At 50.4% G+C, this 22,463-nt stretch overlaps 1 protein-coding gene across 2 annotated transcripts in view; it reads right to left on the minus strand.

The window, feature by feature from the left end:
- PACRGL (parkin coregulated like) overlaps positions 1-9,079 on the minus strand; it is a 129,444-nt gene extending 120,365 nt beyond the window's left edge. Inside the window, exon 1 of one of the 2 annotated variants that reach the window (XM_078678408.1) lies at positions 8,934-9,079. Coding sequence is in view for 1 of the 2 variants with exons in the window: in XM_078678407.1 (XP_078534533.1) it covers positions 8,273-8,383 (111 nt within the window). In the remaining variant the exon portion in view is untranslated. Of the gene's footprint in view, positions 1-8,272; positions 8,394-8,933 lie in introns of those variants that run through there. The other variant, XM_078678407.1, reaches the window with a different exon arrangement.
- Positions 9,080-22,463: the final 13,384 nt, after the last annotated feature.

Consider the following 22,463-nt stretch of genomic DNA (forward strand, 5'->3'; position numbering starts at 1 on the left):
GTCAAACACCTTAGAATCATACCTCAACACCAGTAACTGGGTTGGGAGGTATGATTCCTCCCTTATAGAACCACTACTGTGGGTCACCGGTCCACCCGGTACCAGCTTTCTCAACCTGGGCAGCACAACATGGATGCTGCCAGCCACAGACACGAGTCTGCCCTCCTGTTCCGAAGATTTCAGCAAAACAGGAGGTGGGTTCCCGAAGGTCCCCGAGGTCGATCTGCCCTCTCAGCAATTCTGAGACCAGTATCACTCGTGGGGACAGTGCAACCCGGGCCCCTGTGCACTGCGTAATTTTGCATTTGCATATGCTTAGTGACGATTCCTAAGCCTGTGCTTTGGAATCCGTGCAGTCCTGACCCCAATCACCATTTGCACTGAAGATTCCCATCCTCCACTCCACAAGTGTCATGAGGGCTGGTTCTTTGCTTACTTGCTTGAGGTCTTCCAGAGATCCCTGGTCTGTTGGCCTGTGGGTGCTATCAAGAGTCACCTTGTGAATTTTTGGGCTTACCTGGTTGCTCCAGACGTGCCCTGACTCTCCATTGCTTAGAGAGTCCCCTGGACCTTGCTGGTTCACACTAACCCGTTTCCTCGGATCGCGTAGGGTGCAGTTGCCAAGGCTTGTTTGTGCTCCAGCCAGACATTGACCCCTCAGCTCTCGACGTCCTTCGTGGGATAGCTCACCTCCGAATTCTGGTGGTCCTAGACGTCTCTTGGTCCCCGTGGCTGAAGAGTTAAACAACCCTTCTTCTCACCTTAAGCACCCAACATCGGTGGGCATTCGACTACCCAGCCCTTGGTCATCAGAAGTGACCCAGACTCTGTCGCCTCTGCTTTCAGGTTCCTCTCAGCTCGAATTCCACTGGACACTCTTCGCCTTCCTGGCAGCAGTACTTCTTTGCAGCTCTCCACTGAAAACGATGAAGGTTTCCGACACCCGGCTCCTCAAGGATAGGTAACACGGGTACCTCAGTACTCACTGGTGGGTTGGCCTTAGAACCTCATATGTTCCAAAGGGTTTGCTTGAAAGTCCTCTTAGAAGTGTCCTTAACTTGTAATTTTCCAACCGCGACTTTCCCAAAGAGTTTTACGGAGCGTGCGTCAGTGTTTTTAGTAGTAGTAGAAAGCTTTATTCGATTTTAGAACAGGATAAAATCATAAAAGCAACAATCGTAATCAACGTTTTCATATAGTCATAAAAATACAGTAAAAATAGTATTAAACATTATATATGCATTCGCATAATAAAGCCATTCATAACTACAATAATTTAGATTAAAAGTTTGGACTCCACCTGCTGGTTTATGTAATATCAATCGTGGGTGCCCTGGATGGGTTGATTTTCGGTCATTGAAATTAAACAAATGTGGACCGGATTTTCAGGCAGTTTTTAAGAAACATAGCTATACATTTGGCATTTGATACTATATCTAAATGTTGTAAAGCCATAAAGGCGGGGCGGCATCTTCTTAGTCCTTGAGATAACAAAATTGGAATAATCCAGCGTTTGCGTGTTAGTTCATAGAATTTACAGAACAGAAATACATGAACATTGGACTGTTCTGAGATACCATCGCAAGGACACCGGATAATAACAGTTGACCAATCCTGTTTCCTTGGGAATGTGACCAAACGAAAAAACAAATTAAGCCTAAATCGTGTCAGCAAATATTTTTCATAGCTGGTCAGACAAAAGGTAAGATACGGCTGGATGCCCTGAGTACATTGAAAAGTTAAAATATGGCGATTGGAAGCTTTATTAATTTCTTGGGCCATACATAATTCCCTTAAATGAGATAGACATAGCAATCTCAGGGCCTTTCTTGTCACAGTAGTTAATATTGCAGGTTCTTTAAAATATTTAGAAAGGCCCAAATCCCTAAGAAAATTATGGACAAAGGACAGCCACGGAACATCTGACCAATTGTCTAGAGCCAAGCAATCTGCAATTAAGACACGAGTCAAGCTACACTGCTCCGTTGTCCAAATACGATGCCACAATAATATTGGCTGGATTTTTATGTAATCAGCAATATAATCCATGCCCAGTTCAATATGACAAGCAAACATCGGAGAGCACTGTGGGATGGCCAAAAGATAACGAATAAAATTATTATCTACCCTCTGCAGGGTGTCTACAGATACATAGCCCCACACCCCAGCGCCATAAACAGCTACGCTATGGCACTTGGCATAGTATATTTACAAAAGTTATTTTGGGGGAGGCTTTCCTATTTTACGGGCAAAAGCAATTAGGGCAGAAGTAGCTCTTAAAAATAAAAGATGTCTACTAACAGTGGCCGGTTTCCAAGTAGAGGTATTATCACATAAAATACCTAAGTAAGGATATGTCTTAGTGCAGTCCAACTTGGCTTCTTCGATAAGAATCGATTTTTTCTTAGATTTATTTTTACCAAAATGCATAACTAAGGTTTTTTTAATGTTAACCATTAAATCCAGTGAAGTCATGAATTTACAGTATGAGTTTAGCTGGATCTGGAGTTGTAATGGGGTTCGTGCCATAATCACTGCGTCGTCCGCGTAAAGTAACGCCGGAATAGGGCGACGGGCGATTGCTGGAAAGTCCTGACTCCCCTCTAGCATGGCCTTCTCAAGGCCATTTGTATAAAGGTTGAACAAAAAGGGAGCCAGGACACACCCTTGTCTGACTCCCTTAGTAAATGCAAAGGGGGGAGTGAGTTCCCCGTTCACCCCAAATCTTACCCTGGCCGATGCGCCAGAGTACAGCTCGCGTCAGTGTTTCCTCACTGCACCCGTCCTCCGTGGGATACCTGTGTCACTCCTCTGGGTGGTTCCTTGGGGTCCCAGCAATTCTACGTGCTCTAGGCACTGTGTCTATTCAAGTCGTGGTCGTTATACCATTTTTTTAGTATATGGTTCGGTCTACCCCTGGAGCCTGCTGTGTATCGTGCTATTTACGAATCTTCTATTGATTCAGTATTGTGTGCTTTATGTTCTGATCTCTTGTAGAGATTAGTAGAGATATTTATTGCTAGACTTGGCCCTTTTGGCAGGTTCACCCCTGAACTTTTTGCCTTAAGCTCTGACATACTGGTAGTGATGTTTGGCCTCTGTGCACTTTAGCACTGTGCCTCAGTGTAAAGTGCGTGCGCTCTCTGAGTGTGTGTGGTGAGATTGGCCTGGCCTCCCATAGGAATGCATAGGGGATATGTGTGTCCATGGTAATTCTTGGTATGAGAGGAGTGCGGGGGCGAGTTTAGTATGTATGAACTCGTGAGGATAAATGTTGCGCAATAGTGTGCACAGATTTATGGTGACTGGTGGAGAAATGCCACTTTTAGAAGTTGGCATTTCTGTGTACTGTGTGTCTGCCTGCCTGATGTGAATTGCATGTCTGGCTTGACAGGAGCTGAGAGGTGTGGATGGGTCCAGGAGACAGGGGGAGTCTGCCCAGTGGTGAATAGAGAGATCTGCATGCAGATGGGAGGGAGGAGTTGCACCTGGGACCTGGATAGGGCTGTGCTTTCCCTCCACAATGCTGGCTCCGCCCCCTGTGGTGCGTCTGATCCCTGAGCCCCCACCTGACAAAGGAGAGAGGAGCTGAGCAAAACAAAGTGATCCAAAGCTCCCCTAAACTTTGCTGTGAGACAATGGGAAATACAGTATAAATATAGGGACTCTGACCCCTTGAAAAGGTTCCTGTTCTGTTCCTGATCCGGACGGAGGGGGGCTTGCTGCCGCTGGGGCCCAGGAGGTACTGCCTTGGGGGCTGCCTCCCTGCTGGAGGGCCCTGTGTGCTGGCCCCTGAGCACAGCTCTGCCCCTAAAACCTCTCCTGGACCTTTGCCTGCTACTGGAGCTGTGACTCCTTAGCATCCTGTAAGCACTTTACTTTTACTTGGGAGAGTGCTTGGCTCTCTGTTGCGGAGGAATGCTTTATTCTAAATTCCCCTGATAGGGAGAAGCGTGGGCTGTGCAGCGCTGTGCTGCAGCCCCCTTTGGAGAGGGAATCCCCCTAGTAGGGATTCCCCCGTGATGCCTCAACAGCGAGTGCCCACCCCGTATTTTTCTGTATCTCGCGGGTGCCCACCCCGCTTATGGTTTCATTATCATGGCGGGAGCCCACCCCGCTCTATATTTTAATTTTGAGAGGAAGCCTACCCCTCAGTGTCTGCCTGTGCTTCTATCTGACAGCGGGTGCCCACCCTGCACTTTACCGAATGAAGAATCACCGCCGCCGGCCCGGGTCGGAAGTCATGCCTGTCGTGGGGCTGGACTTCCGGCTTCTGAGGGAAGCCCGCGCCCACGGAATTGCCGGGAGAAGTGGTTTGGCGGCGCTCCCTTGTCAGGTGCCAACAAACCATGCCTGCTACCTTGGCATCATTCCAGTAAGCAAACTAACCATAAAATGCCAAGTGAATGCAGTCTTGTCTGCCTGCTTACCCACTCTGCACATGCTACAAAAGATTTTCAGATGGCTCCTGTCAACACCAGGAAAACCATCACTCACACCCTAGTTAACAGCCAGCTGGCCTGCAGCTAAGCACTCTGTGCCAGAGTCACCACCCAACTCCGGAAGGGACTCCAGACGATAAAGAAGTCAGCTGCTAGATTCAACCTCGACCTCCCCAAACGGACCCACATCACCACCCCCGCCCCACTTCAGGAACCTCCACTGGCTCCTCATCCAAAAAAGATGCCAATTCAGAATACCGATTCACGCCTACAAGGCCCTCCATGACCAAGGATCAGCATACATCAATAACCGCCTGAACGTCAATCAATCAATCAGGATTTTTGTAAAGCGCGACTAATCACCTGTTAGAGTATCAAAGTGCTGGGGGGGTTCTGCAGTTTAGTCAAAGAGCCAGCTCTTGAGGTCCTTCCTGAATTGAGGAAGTGACAGTGAATTCTACCAACTCTCCAGAAACCTGTGCTCTACCTCCCTCACACACACTCCCCACATTTGCTTCAGCTAACGAGGAGGGCGCTCCTTCTGTTACCTCGCTGCCGAGACCAGGAACGACCTCCCCCATCACCTCCGAACATCATCCTCCCTCCCAGAATTCAGAAAGGGACTCAAAACCTGGCTTTTCAACTGATCCCGGCAAGAACGTAGAGCCTGGATTCCCTTGTGAGTGATCAGCCACGCTCTGCAAATCAGTTGATTGATTAACTTAACCTTTCTAAATAAAATACAAATCTGCGATCTGCATTTCACACTAGGTGTTTTTCAGGAGGAACATTAACCTGCTATGCTACTGTAGGAGTCAAAATGGTGACTGGACGAAACACAGAGCTCTCCCAGAATTACATTAACCACAAGAGCTATCTTACCACTAGTATAATCCCCTTAAAATTGCTGGACACACAATGATTTCTGCAATAGCTGTCTCAACCTTACTGTAAGATTATAAAATACAGCCTCTCTGTCACCAGTTAAGGAATGAAGAAAAGATTTATTGTCACGTGCTTGTTAATTTCTTTGCAGCAGATTGGTTTTAATAAATGTATAATCAGTCCTGCTAAGTACCACGCATCAGGCGTTAGACTAACGCATTTCAGAGTGGTTCTCTGCATTACTGCACTGAAATACATTGTCACGCATATCTGTCTTAGCGGTCACTGGGAAAGCGCTCAGTGTGGCAGCTAGCAGCGTGCCGCCCATGGCGTGAACTGATCGTGCTGCGCTCCCGCAGGCTCCAGGCCTAGCACTGTGAGCCAAGGCTACAGTGCTGGCAGGCTCACACTTTGCAGTGCTACAATGTATCATCCAATGCAATGATTCCCTGTGGCGTGGCTCTGACCGACAGCCTGGCTGACGTCATGATCGGCGAGGTGATGTCCAACGACTACTACCGAGACAACCGGGTCCAGTCAGGTTGTCTGCTGCATGCCAGCGCTGCTGGGTACATCACATCCTGCTGCCTAACCGCGAGTTTTGAGAAGACGCAGCTCCAAGGTGGTTGCATTGCGGGCGGCGCCGCAAATTCAATTATGGCGCCTATCGCAGTGCTGCTTTGCAGGCAGCTCGCACCGAATTGGGCCGTGCTAGCTCAGCTGGTCCCAGAAACCAGACCTCATCTGACCTCAGCCTGCCTGCAGTGTAGCAGCCAATCCTTGCAGACCAGAGTAAGTTGCTGCCTGCAAGCGCCAGCAGCACCACAGTCCTAGTCCTCCGGAAAGAACACTCAGACTTATCAGCGGCCGGGCCGCGGCCCAACTAGGTACTGTGTGTTTTAGTTTATAAGACAGATCATGTTATTTCTGGTCTTGATGCTCCATTATTGCTCTCTATGATGCCCACTTATTGTGCCCGGTACCTGGTTATTGCCCTCACTGGTGCCCTATTATTGTCGTGTCTGGTTACCCTCGCAGTCGCCTTATCATTGTCTTATCATTGTCCTCTTTGATTCCTTGTTATTGCCCGCTCTGATGACATTATAGCCCCTCTGATTTGCTCCACTGCCCTCTCGTTGCCCTATTATTACTCTATCTGAAGCACCACTTTTGTCCTCTCAGTCGCCCTGTTACTGTCTCATCGAATTTGCTTTTATTTCTGCCTCTGATGCTCTGTTATTGATGCCTCTGAGGCCCTACCATTTACCATTCTGATGCATTGTAAATGCCTTTGTAATTCCCCCTTGGATTCAGTATTATTGCCCTCTTTGAAGTATGATTTCCTTATTTATTGCCCTGTTATTAACCCATTTCATGTGCTATCATTGTTCTGCCTTATGCTGTTATTGCCTGCTCTATCTCCCTGTTAATACCCCCTCTGAAGCCTCATTACTGCAAACTGTGATGCCAGTATTGACCTCTCTATTGTCCTGTTAATGCCTCCTCTGACGTCTAATTAATGTCTCATCTGATGCCTAATTATTGCCCCTCTGATGCCTTGTTATTGCCTGCTCTATTCCCTGTCAATGCTCCCTCTAATGCCTTCTTATTGCACCCTCCGATGTCGTTATTGCCCTGTCCGAGACCCTGGCATTGCCTCCTCTGACGCGGTTATTGGCCTGCATGAAGTCCTGTAATTAACCCCATTCCTGGCTCTGGGTCTCTGTTCCTTGTTTGTTTATTTTGAGGCATAGGGCAGGAATTTCAATGATGGGGGAAAGAGAGGGTGGGGCAAGAGAGCAGTAAGGAGTTTTTAAGGTTGCTACTGATGGTGGGGTGGTTAGTTATTGCAATGAATGAAACAAAATAGATTTTAAATGTTATGTAAAAAAAAAAAAAAAGAGAAAATGACAGTACTGGGGGACCGGATGCACAATAACTTTAGAAATCCGAAACTGTCCTATGTTGGATTTGGTGATCTAATGTAGGTATTACAATACAGGTACGATTTGCTGTTTTGTCCCATACAGCTTTTCATACTAACTTCTCATTGAGTTCCACAGTCTGGCCATAGGCTTCATGGCTCCCTCAATCAAAACCAAAGAGGACAGGGACCTGATTGACCTGCTACTGACGGCAGCAGCTAAGACGATTCTGAACAACTGGAAGGACACAGCGAAAGCCACTTTTAAGGCATGGTTCAACTGGGTCACATTCCTATGGGGGGCAGACACCATAACGGCCAAACACACACAGACGCTCCACAAGAAATGCGAAATGTGGTGTTCAGTGGACAACTACCTTTCCTCACACAAACCGCCGTAGAAACGGCAACAAGCAACGCAGCCACAGGAGCCTCAACTGAGTCATAGAACATCAACAAGACACCGCCCATACACCGCACCATAAAATATTCCCCTACCGGCAGCTTCTCCACTCTCTCTTCTTCTCTTTCTCGGCCACTTGGACTAGGGGAGCGGGTAATCAACAATCGCACGAGAGACTATCGAAAAGGACATCAGGGGGGGACGGAGGGCAAACTAAAGAATATTGATACGACGGCACAAACTAACGGAATACACTGCCAGAAACTGCACAGCCACAGTCAGAAGTGCTAAGATGATGGACTTGTGTTGCCTTTTTCCCCTCTGTAAATTACCTCCCATGTATACGTTACGCACCATGTAAATATAATCTTCAATAAAAATGTTACTGAAATAAAAAAAGTGTCATATGTCATAGACATAAATGCCACTCATAAGAAGCGTATAAACATAAAAATGTCACTCATAAGCATGGTGAAAACTTGGCAGCTATGTGCGTTAGTCCAATCCAACAAGTGTCTTAGTCATAGTTGTTTGACTGTCACTCATATTTACAGTGAAATTATAAAAATGTCACACATAGCAATTGAAACCTTGGCAGCTATGCAAGTATTGATTTACTTTCAGATTCTGCTTTTTAAGCTCTGCCCCTCGTGACAACACCTGCCCCTCGTGACAACACCGTTCCTCTTCGTCTCCCTGACGCCCAGCTTGCGGGTTCCAGAAGTACATTGTTTTGAATTCCAACACTGGCTCCCACCTCCAATTAAAGCGTTCCCGGAATCACACACCCCTCCCCTCCATTTCTAGCACTGTTCGAAACAAACAACAGGTTCTGTAAAAAGGGGAACCCTGGGAGTCGAGGCTGGTCTTGGAAAGGCAGAGACTGTGGCTGGCGGTTTGGGTCTAAAGCTTCACTTTGGAGCTGCTAGCGGCTGGACATGGGCAGAGCACGCGCCTGTGGTATAAATGGACGATCGTTGCCATAGGAACCAACGCCGTCACACACATGGCTGCAGGAGACATGGCGTTTCTAAACTGACTACAGAGTCAAAGACACCGAAGAAACCCCTACGATGACAGTGGTATAGGATGCAGCCGCCGCATTTGATGTGCACTCGCGATGCCTTGTTAGCGACCAGGCGCGCAGCTCAGTAACGGGCCTGACTTACAAACATGCACATTCTAACCAAGCTCAAACACATTCTGTAATTAAACCGTTCCGTCAAAAAAAAAAATCTATTCAGAATTACAAAATAAGAAAACACGTCTCTGCACTCACCAAGAGATGGGGACTCGGAGGGCAACCGGCGACGTCTGATTAACCAGCATGAAAGTACAGTTGCCAGCAGGGGTCGCAGAAGAGGGGGGAGCTCAAGACAGTCTCGTCCCTGTTCTCGTCTCCTCCCTCTCTACACAGGTTAGTTTGGGGGCGGAGTCTCACGCGGTTACGTGTGGACCCGGAAGTGGTCTGAATCTTAACAGACTTGAGTGAGCGAGAGCTTCTTCACTCCTGTGTGTGTTTTACACAGCGTAAGGAGTGGCATGAATATAAATGTAACGTTGGAAAGAAGGTGTCACACGTTGACTGCTCATCGAAAATGTATTTAGTACTTTTTTTTTTTAAAATCTTTATTTTTAGTACTTACTACTTACGGTGTTTAAAAGGTATCGAAACTGGTTCATCTTCTAATAAATGTTATGGCGTTGCCCTCCTGAAAACATTCTGACGAAAGGTATGATTTTGGCTACAAGTTAAACAGTTGCATCACTAAAACTTAGTGAAATATCCCTTAATGCAGACAGCACCCCTGAAAAGTTAGACGCCCTGGCCCTTCAATCAATCAATCAATCAATCATAACACTTGTATAGCGCACTACTCACCCGGATGGGTCTCAAGGCGCTTGGGGGAAAGGGTCCGCTACTGCTCGAACAGCCAGGTCTTGAGGTGTCTCCTGAAGGCGAGGTGGTCCTGGGTCAGCCGAAGGTGGATGGGGAGGGAGTTCCATGTCTTGGCCGCAAGGTAGGAGAAGGATCTTCCTCCGGCGGTGGCTCTTCGGATGCGTGGAATGGCAGCGAGGGCGAGGTTGGTAGACCGTAGCTGGCGGGTGGGCGTGTAGAAGGTTAGGCGGTCGTTGAGGTACTTGGGGCCCAGGTCGTGGAGAGACTTGTGTGCGTGGGTGAGGAGCCGGAACGTGATCCTCTTGTTGACGGGGAGCCAGTGCAGGTCTCTCAGGTGGCCGGAGATGTGGCTGCGTCGGGGGATGTCCAGGATGAGTCGGGCGGAGGCGTTCTGGATGCATTGGAGTCTTTTCTGTAGCTTGGCTGTGGTTCCGGCGTAGAGGGTGTTTCCGTAGTCCAGTCGGCTGGTGACGAGTGCTTGGGTGACCGTCTTCCTGGTTTCGGTCGGGATCCATCGGAAGATCTTGCGAAGCATGCGCAGGGTGTGAAAGCACGATGAGGAGACGGCGTTGACTTGTCTGGTCATCGAGAGTGAGGAGTCCAGGATGAAGCCCAGGTTGCGTGCGTGGTCTGTTGGCTTGGGAGTGGTGCCCAGGGCGGGGGGCCACCAGGAGTCGTCCCAGGCGGAGGGCGATGGTCCCAGGATGAGGACTTCCGTCTTGTCTGAGTTCAGTTTCAGGCGGCTGTTCTTCATCCAGTCTGCGACGTCTTTCATCCCTTCGTGCAGGTTGGCTCTGTCGGTGTCGGGGTCTCTGGTGAGGGAGAGGATCAGCTGGGTGTCGTCGGCGTAGGAGATGATGTTGAGGTTGTGTTGGCGTGCGATGGCTGCAAGAGGTCTCATGTAGACGTTGAAGAGGGTGGGGCTGAGTGATGATCCTTGCGGTACGCCACAGATGACTTCGGTAGCCTCGGAGCGAAACGGGGGGAGGCGGACTCTCTGTGTTCTTCCAGCGAGGAACGAGATGATCCACTCCAGTGCCTTCTCTTGGATGCCGATGTTGCTGAGGCGCTGAACTAGTGTGCGGTGGCAGACAGTGTCGAACGCTGCAGAGAGGTCCAGGAGGATGAGTGCCGCTGTTTCCCCGTTGTCGAGCAGGGCTCGGATGTCGTCAGTGGCTGCGATGAGGGCAGTCTCGGTGCTGTGGTTGGCTCTGAAACCGGACTGTGAGGGGTCGAGGGATCCGTTCGTCTCGAGGAAGGCGGCAAGCTGTCTGTTGACGATCTTCTCGATGACTTTGGCAGGAAAGGGGAGGAGCGAGATGGGGCGGAAGTTCTTGAGGTCGGTGGGGTCCGGTGTTGTTTTTTTCAGGAGGGCGCTGAGCTCGGCATGCTTCCAGCTCTCCGGGAAGGTGGCGGTGTTGAAGGAGGTGTTGATGATGTTCCGGAGTTGGGGTGCGATGGTGGAGTCGGCCTTGTTGAAGACGTGGTGGGGGCAGGGGTCGGTTGGAGATCCGGAGTGGATGGTGTTCATCGTGCGGGCTGTGTCTTCGGTGGTGACCGTGGTCCAGGTGCGGAGGGTGGCGGTGGGGGGCGTTGGTTCGACGGTTGGGTGCGTGGATTGTGCGCCGAAGCTGTTATGGATGTCGGCGATCTTGCGGTGGAAGAACGAGGCGAGGGAGTCGCAGAGATCTTGTGACGGAGTGATGTCGTTGTGGTCGGTGCTGGGGTTGGAGAACTCCTTGACGATGGTGAAGATTTCCTTGCTGTCGTGGGCGTTGTTATCCAGTCGTTCCTTCAGTGATTTCTTCTTGGTGGTGCGGATGAGCTGGTGGTGCTTGCGGGTGGCGTGTTTGAGGGCGGTCATGTTGTCTGTGGTCTGGTCGAGGAGCCAGGCTTTCTCGAGGGTGCGGCAGGTGTTCTTGGAGTCCTTGAGTTCGTCGGTGAACCAGGATGCCTTCTTGCTTCTGGGTCTGCTGGGAGGGTTCTTCAATGGCGTGAGGTCATCGGCGCAGGCGGTCAGCCACTGTGTGAAGTTGCGGGCTGCTTCGTTGGGGTCCGTTGTGCTGGCGGGTGGGTTCTGGCTGAGGGAGGTGGTGAGCTGCTCGGTGGTGATCTTGCTCCAGCTTCTGTGGGGAGCCTGTAGCGGGTGGTGGTGGGTCGTGGTTCTTCTGAAGCTGAAGTGGACGCAGCTGTGGTCGGTCCAGTGGAGTCCGGTGGAGTGGCTGAAGGTGATGTGCTTGCTGGATGAGAAGACGGGATCAAGCGTGTGGCCGGCGTAGTGGGTGGGGTTGTTGACCAGTTGCTTGAGTCCGAGGTTGGCGAGGTTGTCCAGCAGGGCGGCGGTGTTGCGGTCCTTGTTGTTCTCCAGGTGGAAGTTGAGGTCCCCTAGGAGGATGTAGTCGGCGGGGGGGAGGGCGTGCGGGCTGATGAAGTCTGCGATGTCTTCGCTGAATTGTGTGCGTGGTCCCGGGGGTCTGTAGACGAGGGTGCCTCTGAGGGTCGTCTTTGGGTCGGTGTGAATCTGGAAGTGGAGGTGCTCGGCGGCAGCGAAGGTGTCGTCGGAGTCGGTCGTGATGCGGATGGTGTTCCTGTGGACAATGGCGATGCCTCCTCCGGTCTGGTTTACGCGGTCTCTCCTGATGACCTTGTACCCGTCCGGGATGGCGATGGGGATGTCAGGCGCTGAGGAGGCGTTCATCCATGTTTCCGTGAGGAAGGCGACGTCTGGTGCTGTTGCGTCGAGGAGGTTCCCGAGTTCCACGGCGTGTCTGTGGACGGAGCGGGTGTTGAGCAGGATGCACTTGAGGTGGTTGCTGCTGGTGCTTGGCTTGGCGGGTGTGGTGCAGGTTCGGAGGGAGGTGAACTTGCAGGCCTTGCAGGTGAAGGGTCCTTGGGTGCTTCTCGGGGTGGCTCGGCAGCAGGCGGGGTTCCGGCCGGCATTGAGTGCGTTGAGGGCGGCGTCGTCGTAGGTCTGTCGGGTCGTCTTGCATCGGCGAGGGCCAGGGGTCCTGGCGCTGGGCGCGGGCCAGGCGCGGACGGGCACAGACGGGCTTGCCTTTGGCGCCCCTTCGGCGCACAATCGGCGCGCCCGCTGCGCGTCAACGCTGCACGTACGTGGGGGCGTCATAAGAAAGAATCCGGGAGGGCGGGTCAGCAGGGTGGCGGGAGCGGCGAATGGGGGGGCGGGGCCGCAGGGAGGCAGCGGCGGGAAAGAACCAGGCAAGCGGGCGGCTCAGCGGCGGCTGGGTCGCTCGAGGCAGGCAGGCAGAGCAGGAGGCAGGCAGCGGCAGCAGCGGTGACGCGTGGGGGGTGACCTCGCCTGGAGCAGGCTCAGCGGTCACTCCGTCGTGGTCAGCGCTGCTTCCTTAAGAAGGAATCCGGGAGGGCGGGTCAGCTGGGTGGCGGGAGCGGCGAATGGGCTGGCAGGGCCGCAGGGAGGCAGCGGCGGGAAAGAACCAGGCAAGCGGGCGGCTCAGCGGCGGCTGGGTCGCTCGAGGCAGGCAGGCAGAGCAGGAGGCAGGCAGCGGCAGCAGCGGTGACGCGTGGGGGGTGACCTCGCCTGGAGCAGGCTCAGCGGTCACCCTTGCCACGGTCACTCGTGGTCAGTGCTGGCTATAGGGCAACTGGTTGTGTTTGCCGGTGAGTTTTGAGGTTCGGCTGAGGGCCTTGTTAAGTAGTGTGCAATGAAAGACGCAGACACATCATTGTGGTCAGGCATTCAGGCCAAGTCAATTGGTATTGTCTACAGATGTCATGCTTAATTTGCAAACAAATAAAAAACATAAGCAAGAAGCTCAATCTTATTCCTACAAGGCAGTCACTCATGCTGCTGAATGTAGGGGTTTATGAATACCAAGGCTTATAAATTATGATTCTACGTCATGCTTCTTTCTTCGATCACCCTACATTTCCTATCTCCGTATCTCACTCTTGTAGGCTATTTTTCATTCCTGCTATGTCCAGTTGTCACTGTTCCCTTATCTTCCTCTTCCTTCTTGCTCCCTTTCAAAAATTCTCTCTTGCTCTGGACCAAAATGTGCTGGAAGAAAAATTATTCTGTCAGGCCCTCAAAAATAAAGTAAGCACTGCATACAGGACGTAGATGATTCACAAGAGGTGGAAGGCCTCCTGCACTTGTACCCTGCCCAGCCCCGCAGCCACTGCCAGTAGCTGCACAGAAATGAGCTGCCGAAGCAAAGGACAGCTGGAGCTCTTGCCTGGCCGAGGGTGAAGTATAGTTCATATATACTCCATACACTTCTTCCTTATCGCTCTATTCTCCCCTCTTTCTGCCTTTCCTTCCATTATTCCTCCGCCCACCCAGCTCACCTGCCTGCTGAGTCGCCCACTGCTGCAACTGATGGCTTTTCCTTAGCCAACAATGGAGGGCGGGCATCTCGGAATAGTGTAAGCATGTTATGTTGTGTAATTATTGTTATACCGTTCCAGGATGGCCATCTGTTGCATAAAGATGTAACGTGACGGCCATCTTGCAAGTTGTACTAAATAACTATCCAAGATTACCACCTGCTGCTATTGGCTTTGCTACATTTCTTCAATCAGTGGCAAAGTCATTTTCGGCAGTGAACAGGCATTGGTAAAGCAATAAAACAAGGTCTATTGCTCAGTTTTGGTACGGGGACATCCTAATATGTAAAAGCTTACAAAGGGACTGTGAGAATATGCATTATGCTGTTCCCTTCTAGAACAAGGCTCCTAATAGCGAGCTGTAGAGCACTACTCCTGATAAGAAATATGGAGCAGATATCCTTAAGTAGAGTGCTTTGTTCACTAACAAAAGGTGTTTCAAAATTAAAGTAGGGCATTCAGTCAAAAAAGAATTTACTGAGTCTCTGCTGAACTTGTTAAACTTAAACCAGAAGTTCAATAAAGAGAGAATGTACATACAGATAAACATATGCACTGAACTCCATGCTGGTTTATACTGCGTTAGCAAATTTACTATTCCAAATGTATTTGCAGGGCTCCCAACCTTTCTAACGAACTTTGGGTCTCATGTACACAAAAAACGTTTTATGGTTGCAAAGCCTGCCTTTAATTTGAAAAAGCCGAGGGTCAATGTAAAACAGCGACGGGAGACAGCAGCACACACCCCCGGGCATTTTGGGCAAATCAGGCGCAGGCAGCACACACTTGGTCACAGCACTCTGGCAGCCTCAAGCCTACAGCCATGCCCTGGGGAACTTTAAGACTGGCACTGACTGCAGGTAGCTGATCGCGTGCTGACATGCAAGGCTGGCACAGTCTCACTTACTTGGTGCAGCCCCCCAATCACTGACTGTACCCAGAGCGAAGCCTGACGTGCTGCACATGTGGGACCCTGCACCACAACAGCTGAAACAAACTCTACACTATTATTAAATGAAAAATGTTTCCTACCTTACATCTCAAACCAACTTTAAACTTTGGGAAAAGGAGGCCCCTGCACTTCGAGGAAAGCCAAGCCGATAGTGTTTCTCAACTCGGCTACACCATCCTGCTGCCGTGGCTGCCCTGAAGTGTTGAGGTCAGGGAGGACAATCAAACTCCCACCGGCGGCGCGGCAGCTCCTGAGGGCCCAGGTCCATTGGCAGGAAATTGAAAAAAAACACATAATGATGCCTGCCTCACGCGGAGTCCGAACCGTGTAACATTGTCGGAGTCTGTTTCTGTGACCTGATAGGCTGGCGCCAGCGGTCGGGTCCCACTCTAGCACAGGGTGCCAATTTGATACTAAATTCTCATGTGTGATCCTCGACACATAGTGTCCCAGGCGGCCGCCAAAAGGTGTCAATAGCACTAATAGGGAGTGGGTGGGGTGGCAAGCCCACTGAGGGCAGGTCCTGCCCGGCAGGTGTCACTCACTGTCTCGGTCAGGTGATGTCAGGCCTGGGCTGTAGTCTGATTGTCTGGCGGGAATTTCGATGCACCAGCCTCGAGCCAGCTAGATACATTTGTAGTAGCAGTGGTGAGTGCCCAAGATTAACAGTTACTTGACTGAGCCTGTGCTGGTGGCAGCTCCCGGGCGTTAAGTCTGCGGGGAGCAGCAGAGCCGGCACAGGTCACAGACGCGCACGTTAGCAGTCTGGCGTGGCCAATACTTCAGCGCCGGTACATCAGAGAGACAGCATTAAAGTGTGTGACAATGCATTTCAGTGCGGTGATGCGGAACACCACACTGAAATGCGTTAGAGTCACGCCTGATACGTGATACTTGGCAGGCCTGTCACTGGTAACTAGCCACAAGCCCGTCCCCCACCCCTCCGGCCCTTTTAATAACAGGCTCACACCTGTGATAGATGGGTGTGGGGTGCATGTGTGCCCACTCCCCCAAGGGCGTTGTTAACAAACACTGTGTCTGCTGAGACACTAGGACGTGTCCAGCAGGACAAACCTTTCTCCCAAATTTTAATGAAAACAAAACAATCACTAGTCCAACCTGATGGGATAAATAACATTCAGCTTAACACCACAGGGTCGGGGAGGCGCTAGGGGGGGCACAGCGGGATGGCTGGGTAATTACACAGCTCCGCCGGACGGCTCGATAAACGCTGTCTGGGCTGATCATATGTCCCCCCCGATCGCCGAAAACCGAAGGATCTGAGGTGCGAATACATCTAGCACCCGAAGCGGCGTTTGAAGGTGTCCATAACACTTCCTTTCGCCAAGAAACTGAGGTAAAAATCGGCAGTGACCGGAGCGGGGAGGCAAGATGGCGGATGCCGCTACGGTCAACTGGTAAGACATCGCGACGCTGCAGACCCTCGGCCCCCTGAGCGGGATCCGGCAACAGATTGCATATATTGGCCACCACCACGTATAGTATATGAGCGCAAGAATCAGGTGCGACCATTAAAATACGAAGATGAATATCGGATGGCTCCTTTAAGAGGATGTGATCACCGGAGCACAAAATGGCGGCGCCCATCTACACCATGTACACCGTGAATGACTTGACCAGTGAGGGCTGTGATCGAGGTTGGATGCGGCGGGGGACAGACACGGAGGTTTGCGCACTGATCACAGAGGGTAAACCACCAGGCTCGGAGTAAGATATGTGTATCAGGGTCGAGGTGGCTTACACGGACTAGCGCTCCGGGTGGAAAAAGGAGCGAATGCGCTGTGAATAACGGCCGTCTGACTGCGGGATGATCGAAGTGCCGAATACCAACGGTGCAGCACAACTACCAGACACGAAGGCCTTTACTTGACTAATAAGTCAAATCCTGAGTCCGACTGACAACAGGGTACAGTAGTGGTGAATCGACAGCTGAGTCTTACACATGGGGCGAACAGTAATGGAAAGGAAGTGTACACAATTTGCAGCTCACTGCTTCATGCAGGAGCAGTAACACACAACGGTCGGAGAGATTGATGAGGCAGCGCACAACAGGGTGGAGCCCATGCCCTCGTGGTGGCCAGCTACTAACACAAGCAAGGGACAACTGTGGCACGGTGAGTGAACGTCCCTACCTCCTCTCACGCCTCCACAAGTGGAGACAAGGCCCCACCTTTAGCAAGAGCAATACAGTGCAGCAAGAAGGGGCAAGCACCGCGTCAGTGGGATTGTATGCAGCGCGTTGTAAATCGCAGGCACAAACATCTCACCGGCCCACGGGCATTATGCGTCAAGGTGTTGCGACGGACAGCGGCACTTACATCGGGACCCGTGACGTGGAGAGGTTCCCCGCTGGGACGCTCCAGTCAGCTTAAAAAACGTTGCGCTGCAAGACAAGCCGACCGGCCTGCTTTGACCACTTCACCCCACTTACAGCTAGGGCGCAGTTGTAATTAGCATTGAAGCGCCATGCACATACACAACAAGGTATGATCTCTGAAGGCTCCCGATAAGTGAGGATAAGAACACGCAACGGAGGGATCTGGGGGACCACCTGACTGTGGAGCCCCCCAAGATCGCTACACGGGGAGCGACGACGGCGGCGGTAGCCAGGACCACCAGATCCGCGCGCCAAACGGCGGAGAAAGGACCTTCTGAGCCAGCAAAAATGAGCAAGCCGGACAAACAACAACAAAAGATTTCCTTCGAAAACAAAAAAACTCCTAAAATCGCAGAACAATCGGCAGAGACGTAGCACCGACGATGGAACCTACTACCAACATGGAAAGGATACTACTATCCATACAAGCGAATGTGCAGGATATCAATGGGAAACTAGATAACCTAACATGCAGGATGGACGGGATGTCCAACAAACTTGAGAAACATGGCGAAAGACTAGAAAATGCCGAATCCAGGATATCATCGGTAGAGGATGAGTCACATGCCACGACCAGCAAGTGTACCGGCATGGAACGCGTCCTGGAAGTGATAAAAGCAAAAGAGGAGGAGTTGGAAGCGCGCTCCAGACGCAACAATGTGCGCATCACGGGCCTGCCAGAGTCAACAAACGCGGGCAAGATGGAGGTCTACATAGAAAAATTGTGCAGAGACATTTTTGGTGCAGAGGCCCTTTCTCAAATCTTCATTATCGAGAGAGCCCACAGATCCCTAGCGCCCAGACCGCGGCCGGGAGCGACACCACGGCCGATTGTGGCGAGAATACTCAATTACCGAGATAGAGACAACATCCTGCGCCTGGCGCATGAAAAAGGGAAGATCACGCATCAAGGAAACACTCTAGAGTTTTACCCGGATCATACAGTGGCGGTCCAACAAGCGAGGAAAGAATTTGCATCCGTCAAGGCCAAACTTAGAGATCTCAACGTGGGATACTCAATGCTGTATCCGGCGCGACTGCGTGTCACATGGGAAGGCAAAGCAGTGGTGTTGCCGTCCCCAAAGGCAGCTCAGGAATTTGTTAAAAAGGTGACACTGCACAACAAGCAGCGAGCACGAGTCGATCATCACACGGACTCGGACGGCACAGAGTAAGAGTGGGGGTGGATTTCTGAAGACTCATGGTAAGACTTTGTTTTTTTCTATCCCATGAAGTACTTTACACATTAACCCAGTGGGCCAAAGGCTTATGTGAAATTTGCTCCCATTGATAGGAGCGGGCCCAGGCTCGAGACTCACACGGATGTAATAACTATATGCCAACACTATGACCTCAGACCTAGGCCGTTGTGGCTGGGGGACATTAACGCACAGCTTGCATGGACCACAAACATCTGATGGATGTCACAGATGGGGTGATTGCAGTCTCTGCAGATCAGGAGACGGAGTCTCGAGCTTGAAGCAGTCGCACAACGCACTGACTATGGACACGTTATTTGTGCCGATTGACCCTGCTTGCTCCTAAAACGCGGCTATTAATGATGTCGCACGATCCTATATATTCCGCTGGCCACACTATGCTGGGCAAAATGCTTAGATGGTACAATGTCACAATCGCATTGCTTTAATGACATGTGATGCGGCAGATATGGATCCACAGGAGCGTGTACTGCACGGATTTCACCGATTTCGAACTAAGTATAAGCACTTGCTATATACCTTTAGACTGCACTTACTGCAGGAAACGCAACAATACTGATGCCTTACAGATGTAATGTTATAACACACAGATCCATTGTTTCAGTTATGCACGGATTGTTTATCAGGTTTCGGTGGGAAGGGAAGGGACGGGGCGGGGTCGGCGGGACATGACCCACAGATATTGAAAAACAAAATGTTGAATGAGCCGTCCACACCCATTTGATTGGGTGTTGAGCTGTGCCCCAAGCGGACCTCCCAAAGGGTACTCCCCACATAAGTTCTGTTAACACAGGAAGTTCTCTAAATTTCTCTAGTTTATGGGTATCTATTCAAAGGGAAAATGGCTTCGGCAGGTTTGGGTTGCTGGAGTGGGTGGGGGGTTGAAGGGCAAGGGTAAGGTTCATGTTCAGAGACCACACACTATTGAGGTTGTTGAGATCATTAACATTGCATGGCGGGGTATTGCCAGATCACCTGACACCGAGAACACTACAATGCTGAGGATAGGTAAACTTGACTACCAATCGTTAATATCGTGGACGTCATGGCCATATAGATGACACAAGACACGAAAAGCACAGACAGAACACACTTAAATTTTCTAACATGGAATGTTAGAGGCTTCACGCAACCACAGAAAATCAGACAGGTGTTTTCCTACTTGAACAGATGGAACATAGATATAGCCGTACTGCAGGAGACTCACATCGCACCAAACACACATCAGCACATAGGCAAACGCTGGGCCGAAGCGACTTACACTGCCACATACTCCTCGTACTCGAGAGGGGTGATCACGCTGATCAAAAAAGGGTGAATTTTAAGATACATCGGGTGATACAAGATCCTAATGGGAGATACGTTTTGGTGTCTGGCACACTACGCGGACAAAGCATAACACTCCTCAATGTATACGGCCCGAATATAGACTCACCAGACTTCTTTCAGGAGATATGGGGTCATCTGCAGACGTTCACTAACACGAATATAATATGTGGGGGCGACTGGAATGTAACACTGACGGATGGGGTGGACAGGTCCATACATTCTGTAGAACAACACAGACAAGCAAGGGCGAAACTAGTTCATATGCTTCAAGACATGTCACTGACAGATATATGGAGGCAAAGGGACGCAGACTCACCGGGTGCCACTCATATTTCAGCGATTCACAATAGCTGGTCACCCTTAGACTATTGGCCGGGAACGACTAACATTGCTTTGTGGTCAAAGCATTTGAGCGTATTACCACGCACACTATCGGACCATAATCCAGTACAACTGCAACTACTGATTCCACAATACACTCCGCCTCCATTTCACTGGAGGTTCAACTCACGCGCACTCACCGACACTGTCTATGCTGACACCATTAAGAAAGCGATCAAAGAATATTTCCACATAAACGAACCAGTACTAGATGATCCGGTACTTCTGTGGGAGGCATTCAAGGCCACCATACGGGGGGTATACATGACAACCACCATTGGTATACTAAAAGACATTCGACACCAGATAAAGCGATGCGAACAGCGCATGAGAGAACGTGAAACAGCTTTTGAAGCAACGCAAGATGTCACCTTACTAGGAGAATTGCGTCAAATGCATTCAGAGCATCAAACGTTTGTCGAGGATGAAATTCGATATCTAGACCGAAAACACACGGCTAGGACCTTTGGAGAGGGCGGTAGACCGGGAAGAGTGCTAGCACGCAAAATATGTGAGGGAAAGAGTCACTCGGCTATACTACGGATCAAATCAGATGATGGCACGATACACACACAATAATCAATAACAACAAGAGAGGGAGGGCATGAGTAGGCACTCCTGTACCCCAATCAATTATATATTAACAACGGAGGAGTGACTGTGATTGAAATAATATCAAAATTCAAATAATGAAGTGAGGTATTGTCCCGCTTGGTGCCGCAAGTGTGATCAATACTCACACACGTGCATGCACCTGGCAAGGAAAAGTCTGTCTCCCTATGTGCGCCCAGTAGGGCTTCCTCAGAGGAAGAAAACCGGGTGGGCTAAATAATCACCAGGTGTTGAAAAAGAATCTTACTTGTTAAGAAGGACCCTGACTCACCACTAGTTGGTGACATGCTTCATCATTGGGTCCCCGCTGGGGTGACCGAGTGTCCCCCCAGCGTGCTACGACGCCTGATTACAGCGGAGCAGGATGTGGTGAGTGCAACAGTGCTCAAATTAGGAGGTGACTAAAGGTGAATGTGTCGGTGTATTAAAAAATGCACGGTTGTGCCTTTAATAAAATCTTTAATAATGGCCAACCTGCAACCATCTTTTGATTCTAACTAGGACTCCGGTTCCTAGTTAGAATCAAAAGATGGACCATCTTTTGATTCTAACTAGGACTCCGGTTCCCTAACTCAGAACCTGTGAGAGTCCGTCCACTCTGTTTTTACTCAATGCAGGTTGGCCATTATTAAAGATTTTTGTAAAGGCACAACCGTGCATTTTTTAATACACCGACACATTCACCTTTAGTCACCTCCTAATTTGAGCACTGTTGCTCTCACCACATCCTGCTCCGCTGTAATCAGGCGTCGTAGCACGCTGGGCGGACACTCGGTCACCCCAGCGGGGACCCAATGATGAAGCATGTCACCAACTAGTGGTGAGTGAGGGTCCTTCTTAACAAGTAAGGTTCTTTTTCAACACCTGGTGATTATTTAGCCCACCCGGTTTTCTTCCTCTGAGGAAGCCCTACTGGGCGCACATAGGGAGACAGACTTTTCCTTGCCAGGTGCATGCACGTGTGTGAGTATTGATCACACTTGCGGCACCAAGTGGGACAATACCTCACTTCATTATTTGAATTTTGATATTATTTCAATCACAGTCACTCCTCCGTTGTTAATATACGATACACACACAAGCATCGGGCATTTTAGATAGTTTTGTGGATACCTATTCGAAACTATATAAATCACAACCGACTGCGCCCGCGGCGGAGATCTTTCAATATTTAGACGATGTAGCAATTGGATGGCTATCGAACGGCCATAGAGAATACCTGGCGAGGCCAATCACAGTAGAGGAGGTGTCTGACGTAATCAAGACCCTCCCCAATGGCAAAGCACCTGGCCCAGACGGGTACACTAATGAATTCTACAAACAATATGTAGATGTACTTGCTCCATACATAGTGGAGATGTTTGGTGCCGCGTTTGACCAGAAAAAGCTGCCTCCCACACTTCGAGAGGCTGTGATAATAGCTCTTCTAAAGCCCTCCAAGGACCCGGATAGATGCGATTCGTACAGACCGTTATCTCTCATCAACACTGACCCTAAAATACTAGCGAAACTACTGGCGGTTCGCCTAACCCCATTAATGACGAAATTGGTTCTTCCGGACCAGGCGGGCTTCATTCCCACACGGTCAACATCGCATAACACTAGGTCATTATTTGCTCTATCACACTACTTTCAGCCCTCTATGAAGG

The sequence above is a fragment of the Lissotriton helveticus genome, chromosome 2_2, assembly GCF_964261635.1.
Source record: "Lissotriton helveticus chromosome 2_2, aLisHel1.1, whole genome shotgun sequence".
Taxonomy (NCBI): domain Eukaryota; kingdom Metazoa; phylum Chordata; class Amphibia; order Caudata; family Salamandridae; genus Lissotriton; species Lissotriton helveticus.